This window comes from Python bivittatus, unplaced genomic scaffold (genome assembly GCF_059951505.1).
Source record: "Python bivittatus isolate LINGU-HERP-01145 unplaced genomic scaffold, Pbiv_v1 ctg000840_np1212, whole genome shotgun sequence".
Classification (NCBI taxonomy): Eukaryota; Metazoa; Chordata; class Lepidosauria; order Squamata; family Pythonidae; genus Python; species Python bivittatus.
In genome coordinates this window covers 47,374,879-47,392,137 of record NW_028277113.1, presented here as the reverse complement: position 1 = coordinate 47,392,137, position 17,259 = coordinate 47,374,879, and the positions used below count along the sequence as shown (strand labels likewise).

The following is a 17,259-nucleotide window of genomic DNA, read 5'->3' as shown; positions in this document are numbered from 1 at the left end:
TTCATGGATTTCAAATGTAAGGCAGCTAGAATTCCTGGAGTAGATGGGATACAAATCCATGTATATCCCAGTCAATCAGTCAATCTTACTGGAATTCTTTATGGCACAGAATTCCCTTTAAATCTATTTCAGCAAGTCATTGGAAATTGACCATGAAAATATCTTCTATTCTAGTTTATGAAATTGATTCATTTCTTGTTGTTAACTACTATATTTGTTATCCTAAATGATTGGAAAATTAAAATATTTCATTGGATCAGTTATATTATAGAATAATGCTGTAACTGAAAACTTAATGCAACACAGAGCTTTGAAAAACCTTCTAGTGAAGAAAAATGCATTAGTTATATTAGCTATGTCCTTCTTAATAAATTAGCTTCATGTGTACAAAGTTTCTTTTGGGCAGAAATATCAAATGCGAAGGTTTGAAATGTAATTGTCCTTAAGAACATATATTTTATGTAGATACATGTGCACACAGGTTTTTTTTTTCCAGCTGCTTTTGTTTATACATTTTTTTCTCAATCTCTTTGATCACTTTGACAGCAAAAAGAAGCTTCTATCATCCTTGATGTGTTAAAAAAAATATTGAGAGCATCAACTGTTTTACATACAAATATGATTTTGAACAGCATTCAATGTATTAAAACATAATTTACAGGGTTATCTAATGCTGCAAATTATTTTGAATATTCTTGAGCTTATTAATGAGTTTTTAATTTGTATTGGGGGTCCGTTTCAGACTTTAAAAATAGTAAATCTGGCTATCTGATTGTATATATTTTGCTTTATATCAGATGCGTAGCTAATGACTTGGTCATACCTACATTTTCCAATGAATTGGTTCCCTAATTGAACATTTAAAATCTATTTGTGTTGCAATACAGTAAAATATATTTGTATTACAGCGGCAAGATATATACATGTAGCAGCTCTGGTTCCTATGGAACAAAAGATTTCTCAGGATGTTGATAACAAGCTACCCCAAAGAATTTTAGAATAGTACTTTCAGATATAATCCATGAAATAATGTACTTTGGTCATAGTAGGCTATGTATACACTAACAGTGCTTTCTATTTATTTTTCAGACAAGCTGGAGAGCCTCCCTTAATAAATGGCTGGATTCCTTTCTTGGGAGAGGCCCTGAATTTTAGAAACAATACTACTGATTTTTTATTATCTTTGAATAAAAAATATGGAGATATTTTTACAGTATACATGGCTGGTGAGCAATCTTTTTTTGTTTGTTTGTTTGCCTCTTAGAGACTTTTTAGCAGGTGAAATAATAATCCAATGGAATGTATGTATGTACATGGAAATATATTTTATACGCTTAAGAACATGAAACCTATTTTATGTTATGAGCATGTAAGCACAAAAGGACCCTCAGGCCAATGGCTCATCTGTTAGATGAATTCAGGAATTTCACAGATTTAGAGACAGACCTCACAGTTGCTCCTGAATAGTTGGATTGAAAAGTAGGTAGTAGTACTACTAACAAAAGCTGGTAGTAATCAGATGTCAGTAGTAGCCATTGATTGCCTGATTGTCTGTGAATTTGACCAATCTCCCTTAAAAAAAAAAAAAAAACTATCTAAATTCATAGCCATTACTGCATCAGAGAGTAGCAAATTTCACTATAGATTGTATATATGTACATATGTATCCATCCATCCATCCATCCAATTTAGAGGCTGCCTACTCTAGATTACTCTGAGCAACTTACATTTAAAAAGTAAGAAAAATTAACTTTAAATTATTTTGTCCATAAACAAATATTTACCTTATTTGGTCCTCAATCTCCCACATTTAGGTTTAACAAACACAAATTCTACATTAACATTGTGAAAGAAAGAGAAAAACTATTTCTATTTTCTTCCATATTTTCTATACCATGACTGATTTTTAATATTTATTCTATGTCTTCCCTTCCCTTCCCTTCCCTTCCCTTCCCTTCCCTTCCCTTCCCTTCCCTTCCCTTCCCTTCCCTTCCCTTCCCTCTAAGGTGAAATGCCCAAACACTATAGTTTTTTCTGTAGATGGTTAGGATATAGGGAACTATAATATTTGAGTAATAAAACCTCATGTTCACTTGTTCCAAATATCTTGGAACTCTAACACAAGAATTCCAAGCTAGCTGGGAATATTGGGCCTTATAGGCCTAACATATCTGGAGGGAAACAGCTTGAGTGTACTTGCCGGCCCCAACTGACCTGTTTAATGTGCTGTTTGAACCAAGCCAATGAGAACATTGTCTTGGTGTGCTTTTGTCATGAAATTGCCTTTTCTTCCTTTTATGTTTTACTTATAATTTCTATTGTTTTACCTGTGCTGCTGTAATTTTTTTCCCTTTGCAATGTTACTTTATTGATTTAGTTTATGATGTTGGCAAGATTGGAGACTCAATTGATGGATGGAAGGCAGGTTGGAAATACTTAATGATAAACAAATGAGGGCTGAACTGAAGTGCCTTCTTCCATCATTTCACCAGGTCATTGGTAGACACAAAACATGGATGTTCAGATACATGGGACAATAAGCTTTGTATGTGAAAGAACTCACTTTGGCAACTATATGGATCTGAGTATATCTCTATGGCAAGAAATGATAATGGCAAGAAAGAAAAGGCAAAAGGAGATCCCGTAATGTTGTAGACAGTAAAGGCAGAGATATCTGTCAAATTCTGTAAAAATTTCAACTTCTTGAGCTTTCAATCGCTAAACAAATGTTTGAGTAAAGTATCTTAATTTAAATATACCAAATATACAAGAAGAAACTATTTTGAACTGAAGGTAATTGAAAACTATGAAATGGAAAGCAGGTAGCCAGTGCAGAGATACAATTCTTCCAAAAATAATACTTCCTGTTGAGTATCAGTATTTGAAAAGAATTAATGTTGCGACAGTGGAGTATAACAGAATGTTTTTATCGCCTTTTAAAATTGTTATAGGATTCAAACATATAATAATTATTTCATGCACATCTTAAAATAATATCAGTTTGTACAAGGGAAAAAGAATCCAGGTTTTTAATAATTAAATTTTAATATTTGAGCCAGAATGGGCACCCTATGACTCATAGCACAGATGCACCTGTACTCACTAGAATAGATGGTGTAGAAATTTCTAAGTCTTACGTTTTGTGACTTGGAGAGGGAAGGGGAGATAAGGGTGAGGATCCTGATGACTACCACAACATCCTCTGGCCTGTTTTTCCAAAGTTGTGTTGTTTTCAATGTATTGTCGAAGGCTTTCACAGCTGGAATACGATGTCTGGTGTGGGTCTTCCGGGCTGTGTGGCTGTGTTCTGGAAGTTTTGTTTCCTAACGTTTCGCCAGCATCTGTGACCGGCATCTTCAGAGGGCACAGAGAGAACTGCTCCTGTCTGTGCTCCTGTCCTCTGAAGATGCTGGTCACAGATGCTGGCGAAACGTTAGGAAACAGAACTTCCAGAACACGGCCACACAGCCCAGAAGACCCACACCAGCCATTGCATTGTTCTGTTTGGCAGTCCTAAAGGGCAAAATAAGTATCTTGTCCCTTATACGCCCCCCCAAAAAAAACCCATCACAGAGTCCCATCAACAGCCTGCAGCCGTCAAACACATCAGCAAGATACAGTACAGTTGGCAGCCCAAAAAGATCACACACCTCTGCTTATACATATTGTATTCTGACTTATGAAATAGCAAAAATAAGATAAGTTGTAAGAAGTACGCTTTCTCTGACCTCTTAGAATCTCTGTGACTTTATGGTACCTGTTCATTTACGTTTTCCATATTTATTAGTACTAATTATTGTAAATTCAGGGAAAGTAGCAACGCTGCTGCCCATAAGAATGGCAGCTCCTCATTACTTCAGGTACCAACATTTCAGGAAGCCTCGGAACTGGCAGCCAAAATGGAGGGATTCAGAACTGCCAACTCTCTGCAGCATAACTGCATTAGCGTTCTGCCTTCGCCTCCCTGTCTTGATGTGCTGCTAAAAGTCTTGTTAAAAAATAGTGCCAATATATAATGTTCTCATTATTAATTCTCAGATTAGTTCATTTGGAAAACACAGACTGATGCTTGGAGTTTCTGGCATTGCCTCAGACTCGTGACGTGATTTCACTGATTGTACTTTCCTGTATGATAAGCAAATGATTGTCATTCTGAAAAGCAATAAGGGACATGGATGTCACCTTAATAAAGAAATTACTCTCCACAAGAAACAATGGAAATTCTTGACCTGTCGTGGAAAATAGTTCTCTAATTGGTTTTGTGTGGTGGTGCAGCAGAATCGCTTTCCCTAAACGTCATTCCAGTGAGTCACTACTGTACATCATTGTCAACTCTTCAGCAAAATCTTCCTAATAAGAAAGACCACTATTACATAAATGAAATCAGCAACCCCCTCCCTTTTATGCCCCACAAAGCCTGTTTCTATGTGTAGCACATATATGTGTGTGTGTGTGTGTGTGTGTATACACAGTATGTGTCTGTGTGTGTGTGTGTATAACAGTGTATATATAGACACTAATATACACACACACAAACACACACATATATACAGCCTGCAATTCTCAATTCTCTAACTAGTCAACACTATTATTAATTGCAATTGTTTCTCCCCACCCCCACCCTGAGAAGAATTCAAAGAAACAGCCATATTAATTTGTTACAGCAAAAATGAACAGATGTCCTGGAGTGTCAGCCTTGCGAGGCATACCAGACAGGAAACATGGCCAGATGAGCTAATTCTACTTTATTGTAAGGTTACATTAACAGAACCTTGCAAATCCCAAGAAACTGAGCTGCTCGCCCTGCCCATATTCCTGCTGTGGGCTAAGTTGCCTTTTATCTGGTCGTTCCCTTGGCTGCGTCTCTGTGCCCTGTCTCCCAAGATCATTCCCACATGCCACTATATGGAGAGACTTAAAAAAAAAATTCCCTGCACTAGAATCAATCTGATGCAACGCAACAGTTGTGATGTAGTTATAACATATCTTGTAGTAAGCCAGCCCTTTCCTTGCAGTTTTCACCCACATTGTCCACTTGCTGTTCCACTTACCACCATTCTAATTCTATGATATTGAGAATCAAAGTGGGAATTAGCATGGGGCAAATATGTCATGTTTTAGGACCTACATTAACAAATTTAAGTCTGTGGATTTTTCCAAAGGAGTAATCAAGCACAGCAGATATATTCCAAAAAAGAATACTTTGTCCCCATCCTGTCTGCCATGCTTGCTTACTCCTTTGGGAAAAATCCACAAATTTAAATTTGCCAGGATCCTATAATAAGACAGTCTAGAGCTGAAGCACAGATGTCCTTTGATTCAAGTGCTCTCAGTTCTCCTCTGGGCCCCCAGGATTTGGCCTCTAACCTGAGATAACATGAAGCTGGTGTAAGAAAATTGTTGGGTGAAGGAAATTAAAAAGAAAATCTGTACAGACAGATACAGATCCCCCCATAAGCCCTGACCTCAAAAGGGCTTTGAAAGTGGGAGACTTAGCACTTCTTCACTCTCTCACTCCCACTTACTGCTTTATTCAAAGCAAGTGCTGCTAACTGAACAAAACAATCTTCCGGAACACCTGAGCTGGCATATCTACCTGGCTAAAATATATTGTTACCACTACTACAAGCTGTGCACGTGCTGCATGCTGTATATTCCATTCTGAGCAGATCTGATAGAGAAATATGCAATGGAGATACACTTCATAAGCCCTAGAGAAGAAACATTTGAATGAAAAGCACTTTCTTAGGCCCAGGGAATTTATCCCATTAAATTGTTTGATATTGGGCCAACTTGATTGTAGATCAGTCTGTTAAATGATAACATTTAACTGTATTTCACTATCATATAGTTAATAGCATTCTGGGATTGTATATCCCATACATTTCACAGTATGCTTCAATATTATACGATGTATCATCTTAAAAATATGTGTAGTATAGTTTATTTTATTGAATAAACTGCTTTAAACTATACATTTCCTGAAAATTCTGAGATCATCAGATTCTCCTCTATTTTTTTCATATTTTTTTATGATTTTTATATTATTCTTTGTTACTATTTTTTGTTGCGGAGATTCAGTGTGAACTGAATGGAGCTCCAAAGCATTCATATATAAACAAAAATTGGAGTTTTCAAAATATGTGTTCAGTATTGTTAAATTAACTAAACCTAAGAGATTGTCATTAGAAGATTTGTGAATAATGTATGGATGTTTTATCTTCATGCAGTTGGAGAAGCTAAGTGATTACTGAGCAGCAAGGGGTGTTTAAATAGTTTTCCCATAATTAAGTCTTCATACCTTGGGTTCTTTCCCTACTCTGCATTCCCCAAGCAAACCCAAGAAGGTTAGATAAATAGGTTAATTGCAGAGAATTAGGAAGGAATATATACAAGAAGCCATGCTTCTAAGACAGTGTTTCTCAACCTTGGCATCTTGAAGGCGTGTGGACTTTGACTCCCAGAATTCCCTAGCCAGCATGGCTGGCTGGGGAATTCTGGGAGTCGAAGTCCACACGTCTTCAAGTTGCCAAGGCTGAGAAACACTGTTCTAAGGCCTCATAAGGTGACATGGTTTTAGTGAGTAGACTTGGAGTGTGTTAGATGCCCTTGGGAGCAGACAGTCCCACAGACATACAAAGTATTACATAACAGTTTCAATGACCACATTTCACTGTAATCATCTGTACATTATCTACATCTATAAGTAACTTGTTCATAAACACTAAGTAACATCAGGGCTTTAATCCACTGAGTAGCTGGGACCATAAATATGTCTTTGCAAAGTTGAAGAACTAGTCTCTTAGCAATAAAAGGGGGTCTTAAAAACCTGGGTCTTGCAGTACCCCCTAGGCTGGCACCATTTATGAACCTGCTTGAGTCTTATGCAATTGGAATTTGGTCTTTTCCTTGTGTGGTTGTTGTACAATTTTGGTTCTTGCTTTGTTATAATATTATTAGTATTGTTGTTATTGTTATAATAAAGCCCTCTTTGTACACTGCTTTCAGTTGCTTGGTGATTGGGCAGCCTTAGAAATCCAATCTAATTCATTCATTCACTGGCCCTGGCATACATAGGATTACCAGCTCAGACATTTAAAACAAGATAAATGTGAATAGGCACAGCTTCATTGGGTGCACATGTCACAGCTAGCAATATTTTCTTTAACACCATGCTGTATGTATGTATCTGAACTGTCTCCTACTCAGCCGTGCAGCACATATGTGAATTTGTTCTGATGCAGCCATCCCATATGTACTTGGTCTGAATACTGTGCAGTCATGTGGTACTGTATATGTCTGACTCCTGTATAGTCATGCATTATATATTTGGACTGAATACTATACTGCATATGTCTTTCATATGTACCCATCTTTAAATGGCTGATTAATCCAGTATAACATTGTGTTATTTGCATTGAGCTGAACCTTCCAAGTCCTGAGACTGGTCTGTCACAGCACCTGCTATGTTTAGCTATCCAAATCTAAATGCAGGAGATACACGAACCTATATTATGATGTACACTTTAATAATATTGCTCATAGCAGTAGGCTATGCAAAGTTCCTTCCTAAATATTAACATACTGAACATTCTGCGCTCTGTTTCTCATTGGTGATGGCACCCTTCATCAGGTGAGCAAGGTAAAGGATTTCCATTTAGGTCCTAAACTAATGAAGAGAATGCCCAATGGTCAGTACATGAACAAAGGATTGTTAACCAGGCTGATGCCCAGCCCTAAACAGGAAGGTTACAATCCTGACAATACACAGGACAAAACGGCACCACAGTAAAGTCTGTGCTAGCGTTCAAATGCTCATTTCTCAAGCTGCATCCCTATGTCCTGTATTTTCAGATGTGGAAATGGAAGAGGGGGTGCCAGAGGGAAAGCAAATGTTATGAGTGTATGGTTGTAACTCTGGTCAAAAACTTTATAGGGCAGCACTCTCCTTTACAATCAAGAGACTGTGTATCTCAAACTAATGTATGGTTGCTTAGCAGTACATTCTACTATGATCTCAGGGGATAACTCTTAAGTAAGAATATATAGGTTATCTGGATCCTTGTGCAGAAAAATCACAAATTTACAAAGCCTTGTAGTTCTTGTAGGATTAATCCCCCTCCTCAGCCACATATTAGCATATAAAGTAAGAATTTAGCAGTAGTTATTGACTAAAGTATACTTTATTAATAATATCATATTAATATAACTTGCTTTTGTAGGTCAATATTATTTCATTCAATTTGTACTGGATTAGAATTCTATAGATATTTTGTTTTCTTTTGTTCCCCCCTTTCTTTCCCATCTTTGTTACTTGAGTAGTGATTTTGCAAATGGGGTGTTGCTTTTTGGCATGAAATAAATTTAATTGGACAAACAGAGGTGTTGATTTCATGACACTTTGTCAGAAATGTATTGCATGCAGCATTACACTTCACTAGGCTTACACAGAATAAGGGTATATAATGATAGAGAGAGCTTGGTCATAAACAGATTTACTTGGAAACAGACCCAAATGATTCCTGAGGGACCATAGGTTATTGGTATATATTAGGACTGCGTTTCAAATGATTGTGTTCAGAGAATGGGTGAACTTGTTCCCCATCCTTAAATGATTATTTGCTTAAATTTATATTGGTAATTAAATATATAAGAATTGGGGATTGTTTTGCAAAATGTTAGAGTCAAGATCACAAAGAAAACAGCTCATATTTTTCATCTGAAAATAGCAGATGGTGGACAGATGGTTTAAATTAATATTAATTAATTTTTAAAGAAATCTTAAATTGTTTACCCTGAATGCTCAGAGTTGGAAAGCTAACTGACATCTTCAGGTTAATAGCATTCAAAATCATCTTGTTAAATAATATCAGAGCAGAGTATAGTATTTCTAGTCTTTTGGTCACTGATGCTTATAATAAAAAGTGACTCTCAAGATGATTTCTTTGTGAAAGATTGGATTGTGGCCAGAGGAAGAAAGGACTCAAATTTATGAACAGTTTGTGGCTGAGCTATGAAGACAGTGATTTTTTTACCTTTGTTTACAAATGGTTCAAAGCTAGAGAGGAGGTGCTTTGTGAACTTTTATCTGAAAGATTACCACTACCAATTTGAAAAATTTTCCACAGTGGTATAACATTACAAATCCATATTTCCAGAAGTAAACTTTATTGAGTTTCACAGAAATCTTACTCCTAAGTACATGAAAATCAAATTACAGCTTTAATGAGTTGTCAGCCTTAATCTAAAACAATTGTTTCAAAAACTTCACACTAAATCCTGTACTGAATTTGTTTTATAGCTTCATGGAGTGTTTATGCATCCAATACAGAAGCTTCCAGTTGGGCATAATTTCATCAGCCTATTTGACTTTTTAAGGTTGAAATGTTGCTAACTTGGACAATGAAAACACATTCAATTCCTCTAACTCAGTGGTGTCCATAGGAATTTGTCCCTTTCACCAGAGTGATGAAAGCAACATCATGCCACAAGCTCTGCCCCTTTGGGGTATGTGTGTGACATTGCAACACATGTAGGAAAGGGGAGGACCTTGTATTGCGATGCTGCTGGCATCAGTGTGACCACATCCCCCCAAGATGCCTCTGATTCTACGTGATGTTGTGACCATGGCAGTGGATTCCACAGTGCTTATCAAGTAGGAAGTACAAGTATTGCAAACAAGTTCTGATAGCTCTCATTTTTGTTCTTCTCTCTAGAACATCATAACTGATAGCTGTGTCTAATGGTTTGTTTGGAAGAGGGTGGGGTTCTCAACAATGCTCAGTTAGAAGATGAGAGAAGAAAATAAGCCAGTGTTAATATTGTGGTGACCATAATTTGGTCTGAACTTTTGACTTTAAGTCTTCCAGAGAAGGAAAATTAAGTTCCTCTGATATGTGATTGTGGACTGATACAAGACACTGCCAAAGAGTATGGAGCTTTCTGTAGCACTTAAATTAGATCTTCAAAGTGTGCGTGTTTCTGTGAATAGGTGTGAGACTTGCTTATATCTTTGCAAGCTACATTACTGTATTTCCTGGCGCTACCCTTGAGCTTCTGGTGTAGTTAAGCAGCCTTAAGTATAAGTACAGAAGAGTAACTGATCTTTATTAGGCCAATACAAGGTTAAAATTAAGCTTTCTAATGCTGTGTCAAACTAATATCAGAGAACACGGTGCAAAGACACTAGCTGTCATATCAAGAACATCAGATGGTGGCTAGACTGGAAGTGCTATTGTAGGTCAGAGGCAGAAGTTTAGACTGCAGTTCCCAATGTCCTTTGCAATTGGTTATGTTACCTGGAACTCATGGGAAAGCAGCAGATTGTCTAAAATATAAACATCCCAATTTAAATATAGTCTGGAAATGAAAAACAAAGAGCTCTAAGGTTTATATATAATTGTAAAATAACTTATGTTTGTGGGCTTTAAAAAAACTGAATATGGAAAAATGTGTGTAGGTGAATATCTATAGTTTTTTATGTAGTGAAAAGTTCAAGCATGTGATTTTCCATTTTAAAAAATCTGTGTATACAATAGCTCCAAATCTGTACCCATGAAATAGAATTAATAGCATTAATGAATGTCCCACCAGTTTCTGTGTCCACATATTTCTCAATATATCAAATCTGATTTATAACAACAATAGTAACAATAATGTAAGTGGTAATTCTGTACACATTTATTGACATATAAATTCTGTCTACCCTCTTGGGGTTGTCTCCTAAGTAAACTTTCACAAAATTGTTCTGTTGCAGTCCTAAAAAAAATATTAAAGACTTAATATTATTGAATACAATAGGATTTAGAGCTTCCAATTTTTAATGGAAACTGTAGGATCTATAGTCCCAGCCTCCTCCTAAATTTTGGAGGTTATTTCCTAATTTTGGACTGCTTTATAACCTAACTCATAATTGGACAATTTTATTTCTTCTTCTTAAGTGACATCTGCTTGTGAGTGAATTATGGGGCCCAAGGCAAGATGTCAGAGAAAGCAATCACCTCCACATTACAGCCACCATCTTTAAGGAAGAAGAAAGACTGTAATTAAAAGAGTCTAAATAACTCCTCCTATCTCAGAGGAATTGCAAGGAGTGATTTTAACTCCTGACCCATCAGATATTCCAGACATTGGGAAAGTGTCTAACTTGGAATTGCTTCTAATTTTGTGTCTCATGATTTAAAGAGCTATAAAACTACAGAGTTTCAGTAATTAAAAACTATATAGATGCTTTTAAAACATCCACTGTGGCTTGATTCTCTTAATAAGATGTGGCAGACTTGAAAGTGATGGTGCTGTCTCCCATGGGAAAAGCAACAATTTGAAAATGCATAATGTTCATAATGAAATTACCCATATATGAGTCTGCTATATAGAAATAATCCATGATTTCTGAATATTCCCTATAATGCTGAGCAAGAATTTGGAATTCTGGAAAAATTCCTAAGTGAGCTTTTCTTACTACAGATGGAATGGATTGGAAATTAAAACTATATATTGTGCAGGTTTCTACTTTCACTTAACTAATATTTTTGGTTAGACTTCTCAGATCTATGATTATCTCATGATAATATTTTATAGTCATCCAGACAAGCTGGATCTTTGAGAAGGAACAATAAGGACTTTTTTTTTTCCTGATTTCCCCCCCTCAAATACTTAGAAATATAAGCTGTATAATGTGGCTTGTTTAGCAGCAAAGCAAATCAGAAGGGTTTATTTAGCTATTTTTGTTTTTGTTGTTTATCCCTGGATTCTGAGATGAATACGTTCTCTGAACTGGAAGCTGCTGACAATTGTATTCAGTTGGAATCAGAAGAAGGGTAGTAGCAGTTGGTTTGCTTATATTTACTATTTTTACAATTTTTCATTTGAAGGTGAACTTCATAGCTGGCTTGGGAGGGGAAATCTCTGCACTGTACAGTGGTTTTGGAATGTCTCTTCTAGATTTCATGTAGCTTTTCCTATTATCTTACTTTTTTTTTCTTTTTTAAAAAAAGTTCTTTATTTTTGCTCTTTTATAATGTTTTAGGTACCCTATAAGTATTATATAAATACTCCATACTTTTAAAATTACTGTTTTTGTTGCAATGAGTTTTGAAGGTTTCCAAAGCTACAGTTAACTTTTATACTCAACTGAAGATACAGTAGATATGAAAAACCGCAAGATACCTGGAATAAAGAATTGGAATATCTTGTTTTAACGAAGCATTAGGATAGAGTTTTAAAGGATGTTAAATCTGTATCCTGTGATCTTCAACAAAATATTCTTTGTTGTGTTTATTGGACATTCCAGAAGATGTTTAGCAAGTTCTGAGTCTCAGCTTTGGTATGTTAGAAATAAGAGAACAGTGACTTATAATGCTTTAGATTTGTTCAGCAGGTTCACCATTTTGGTTTAATATCCATAATGCTGGGATAAGAAATAAGATTTTAAAAGGTGAATATGTTGTTGAATCAATCATATCATTCCAAATGTGGAATTCATCAACTACGGATTTATCGTGTGGTAATCTGTTGTTAAAAAAATTGTTATACTCCAGTGGAAAGACTCTGCTCACTGATTTAAAGCACTGGATTGAAGATACACAATTACTCTGTACATATGAAATGGCTTTTTATTGACATAGTGGGAAGCCAATCAATATTACTCTATGTAGTGAAGGTTTAATTTACTGTTTAAAAACTGAGCTTTTTGTGTATAAGTTGTGTGTGTGTGTGTGTGTAATTTGTTTTTTATTATTTTTTCTGTTTATTTTTATTTCCATTTCTATGATTTCTTGTGGCTATGACTTTTTTTCCTATTCCGATATCACAGCAATAAAATTAAAACCAATACTAAAAACCAATATGATTTAAAGTTTTAGTTTGGATATCAATGAACAAGTTATAGCAGACGTTCTAGAATTCATCTCACAGATTATATTGTTAAATTAGTTCTCTAGAGACAACCTAGCACAATTGTATAATTTGTTACTGGAACCAGGATGCAAAAATGTATAGTATGTAGATACCATTGTTATTGGGGTCAGCAGTGTTATGTAATCCACAAACATTAGTAGAAATATAATACGAGGCCAGGAATGTAAGAAGAATGAATGTAAGAAGAATAAATAATAATGTTGCTTATCTGTACACAGCAATGTAATAAAGCTGCTGTGATATGTTTCTTGTGACTGGGGGAAGGAAAGAAATTTTAGGTACAGTATTGTAACCTTTTCTGCATATGTTGTCAATGTTATCATGGTTTATTTTGCTATTTTTTCATATCTCAAAATATAGTTTTTTGTAGTTTCCTTTTTTGTATTGTATATCTAAAATGTATAGTAACTTTTTATATATATAAAATGTATGCAATTCAATGCCTGGTTTTGCTCACTCTTTTCCAGGATTAATGCCACAGTATAAGTTGAGCTGCATTTAAAGTAAATTTATTGTTCCATTTTTAGGAATATCTTGTAATTCAATCTTTTGAACAATCTCAGTTCTGGCACTGTGAGCGAGGATGGTGCTCATTCCAAGACTGCCACATTGTCACTGTAATTAGGAGGGAAGCACAGGGAAAATGATTTTGACTATATCAGACTCCTCAAACCTATTGTTTTCTACATCAGTACCAGCCAGCATGTACCCTGTGTTGGAGATGACAGGAGGTATTGTGTATGAGTCTTGTAAGGCAACAGGTTGCAGAATGGTGAAATAAATGATCGTGTGATCTTTGACCAATTTCTTTTTTTCTTCCAGGCAAATATATGACATTTATAATAAACCCCCTGCATTATCATATTGTGACCAAGAACAGCAAGTATCTGGAGTTTGCAGAGTTTGCAGATCAAATATCATCCCAAGCATTTGATCACCCGCCTGTTGTAAATGGAAGTTGCCCAGGCCTAAATGAACACGTGCACAGGAATTATCAATATCTTCTTGGCAAACCATTGGACACACTGTCTCATAATATGATGAACAACCTCCAAAATATATTTCAGAGCAAGTTCTCACAAATGGTAGATTGGGAGACGGGAAAAATGCACAAGTTCTGCTTCTCTGTAATATTTGAAGCCAGCTTTAAAACATTGTATGGGAGGGATCCTCATCAGGATGACTATAGCGTTACTGATGCAATTGGAGAAAAATTTCTCAAGTTTGATGCCAACTTCTCCTATTTGGCTCTAAACATACCGATTCAGTTTCTGGGAGCAACCAAGAGGGTCCGGAGAGAAATCATAAATTTTTTAAATCCAAAAAAGATGGAGAGATGGTTGGAAGTTTCTGAAGTGGTCCAAAACAGAAAAGATGTATTTGAAACCTATAAGGTGCTTGGCGATTATGAGAAAGCAGGTAGCAAACTTTTGAATGATTGCTTGGGTCGAATCAGATAATTTACTAGAGACCTTTGAAATAAAATGGCAAAATTGCGACCTTGAACATTTTTATGTTTTTTCTAATTGGGTAATGATAAAATGTTTTACTCTGAAACAACCCTGTCTGATAATTGATTCTTTCTTTCTCTCTCTCTCTCTCTTTTTGGCTGAGGTGGTGAAACAAGATACTTAATGGTGATAATGAGAGAGATTATAACTGAGCTGCATTTCCTCCCTTTATTTCACCCCCACCCCCACCCTGAAATTACATTTCAAACTATTCTCATTAAGCAGAAAATTAGACTTTCAGAAGCCTATTGGTCCTCATTAGCATTCACTGATCCTTGGCTGGGTCTGTGTCCTAACATCTTTTAATTAGCACACTGCAAATCTAATCAGTGTAATAAACGCTATTAATCTTCCTTTTCACTTATTTTCTCCCAGCACATCATTTAGCCTTACTGTGGGCCTCTGTGGGAAACACAATTCCTGCTACATTCTGGGCGATGTATTATCTGTTGAGGCACCCAGAAGCTTTTGCAATGGTGCGTGACGAAATTGACCATTTGCTGCAGTCAACAGGTCAAGAGAGGAGGCCAGGATACAACATCTACCTCACCAGAGAACAATTGGACAACCTGGTCTACCTAGGTAATGTATTTTATCCTTTCTGAAGAAAAGTAAGCATCTCCCTGTAAACTCTGTTTATCACTCATTCTGTTTAGTGAGAAGGTGGAGAACCCAGCTGCTTAATTGACATAATAACAACCATTTACATCAATTATAAATTATGTACTTTATAGCTAGAGATACACTAACTGCATGTAAACATAAAAAGCCCAGGTAATTAACTAGGCAAGGTATGGAAAAGGTTGAATCAAAGCTTTGCAGTTATTTACACAATGTGTACACATATTGAGTCGGAGTCTAAACATCTGCTGAAGTGGGGAATGCATTTCAGAGGCATTGCTTACAAGATGGCAAAGCAGGGCCTTCTCATGAATTGAAAGGAAGTATTTGGAACAATCAGTTTCTTCTCTAAATATCATTAGCCTGCACAACATTTTTTTAAAAAAAATCCTTTTAAGGCATAACACAGGATGTATTCTCACTTTTCCACAGGTTGGCAGCTTGCTAGCTACGCAGAGAGAGATGTAAATATTTTAAAGTCAAAACAGTTATTTTCAAAGAAGGGAAGATGCATGTAGAGTATTGGGAAGTTGGCAAGGATCCCAGTTTTTAAGCAGTTTTCAAGGAAAAATGTGTTTAGTGGAACTTGTGTGTGTGTGTGGTGTATTGATAGTAGAAGCAGCAGCAGCAGACATAGCTTTTCATAATAGGGGTGTTGTTTTTTTAAAAGTACATGATTTAGAAATGATGACCAACTGATATATCCACAACAATCTGTCCTACACATCTTGTTTGGATTTGCACCACCTCAGAATCTATATAGGAAATTGCTCTTTTGAAAAAAACCTTTACCTTGTTTTTTTCTTTAAAACCTTCTTGCATTAAAAAAAAAAAAAAGCATTATGAATTGTGAGAAAAAGCTATGCTAGGAGACCTATCCTGGAGAAAATCTATCTATGTGGTTGCTAAGTGTCAACATCAACATGATGGCACTAATTAATCAATGAGGAGACCTAAGGATTCAGCTTGCAGGGAATTTAACTTCAATTTACAGTGGTGCTTAAAAGTTTGTGAACCCTTTTGAATTTTTAATATTTCTGCATAAATATGACCTAAAATATTACCTGTTTTCCATATGTAGCTTTGGATCATTTTCTTCAATAAATAAATGAACAAGTATAATGTTTTTGACTCGTTTGTTTAATTGGTTCTCTTTATTTAATTTTAGGACTTGTGTGGAGAACAGATCAGATTTTAGGTCATATTTATGCAGAAATATTGAAAATTAAAAAAGAGTCCACAAACTTTTAAGTACCACTGTAAATACAACATTTGATCTAAGCCTCACTGTGCTATACATAGTCAGATATTCTAATCACAGGAAAAAGTCCAAAGAAATGCTTGCTCTACTCTTTACTATTACTTATGAATATGTTACACATATCAACCCCAGCATGAAAGACGCACTTAGAACCTCTTATATAGAGAGGAAAATTTGGGACATGTTCGAGGGGTGGGGGAGGCTGAGCTAGTACATGTAGTGGCATCAAAAGTGCTATGCTACCTCATGCATTTCTACTAGTCTTATCATTAATTGAGATTTATTTAGCAGAATTTTAGCAAAATTTGTGACCTGCTCTAATCCTAACAAACAGTCAGGTCAGGCCAAAGGCACAATGAAATAGGACTGCTTTAACTTGCTTATCCTTAACTTGCTTATTTATAGATCTGAAAGGATGTTATCAAATAGTAATTTTTAGTGTGACAGAAGAAGGACATTCTTGGGAAATAATTTATTTAAAGAAAGTTAATTATTTCCCAAGAATTTCCTTCTTCTGTCACACTGAAAATTAAAAATATGTAATACAGTGTAATATAATTTTTTGTCCTGGACTCATCTGTTGATTTGTCTCAATTCTGGTCACTTTTGGGATCTGTCCACCAATGTGCCATTCAGAGATCAAAGTGCAAAGATTCTGCATTCTTGACTTAACAAGGGTAACAAATGCAGGGGCAGGCAACATGATTTTGTGAGTGCCACATATGTGTGAATGCCTCCAAATGTACTCAGGGTACATTGTATCTGTGCGTGGGTGGGTGGGTGGATGGAGAGAGAGAGAGGCAGGCAGGCAGACTGCAACTAGAATTTGGGGGCCCACATAGATTAATAAATATGGTAAACAACTAGAGCCCAGCACTTTGCTTTGATGAAGTACTATCCACCAGAGAAGGGAAGGGAAGGGAAGGGAAGGGAAGGGAAGGGAAGGGA

General features: G+C 35.9%; 1 protein-coding gene across 2 annotated transcripts in view; it reads left to right on the top strand.

Annotated features, from left to right (window-relative positions):
* CYP7B1 (cytochrome P450 family 7 subfamily B member 1) overlaps positions 1-17,259 on the top strand; it is a 104,744-nt gene that overhangs the window by 67,128 nt on the left and 20,357 nt on the right. For both annotated transcript variants that reach the window (XM_088130615.1, XM_088130616.1), the window contains 3 exons: positions 1,090-1,226; positions 13,741-14,337; positions 14,805-15,011. In XM_088130615.1, coding sequence (XP_087986741.1) covers positions 1,090-1,226; positions 13,741-14,337; positions 14,805-15,011 — 941 coding nt within the window. The remainder of the gene's footprint in view (positions 1-1,089; positions 1,227-13,740; positions 14,338-14,804; positions 15,012-17,259) is intronic.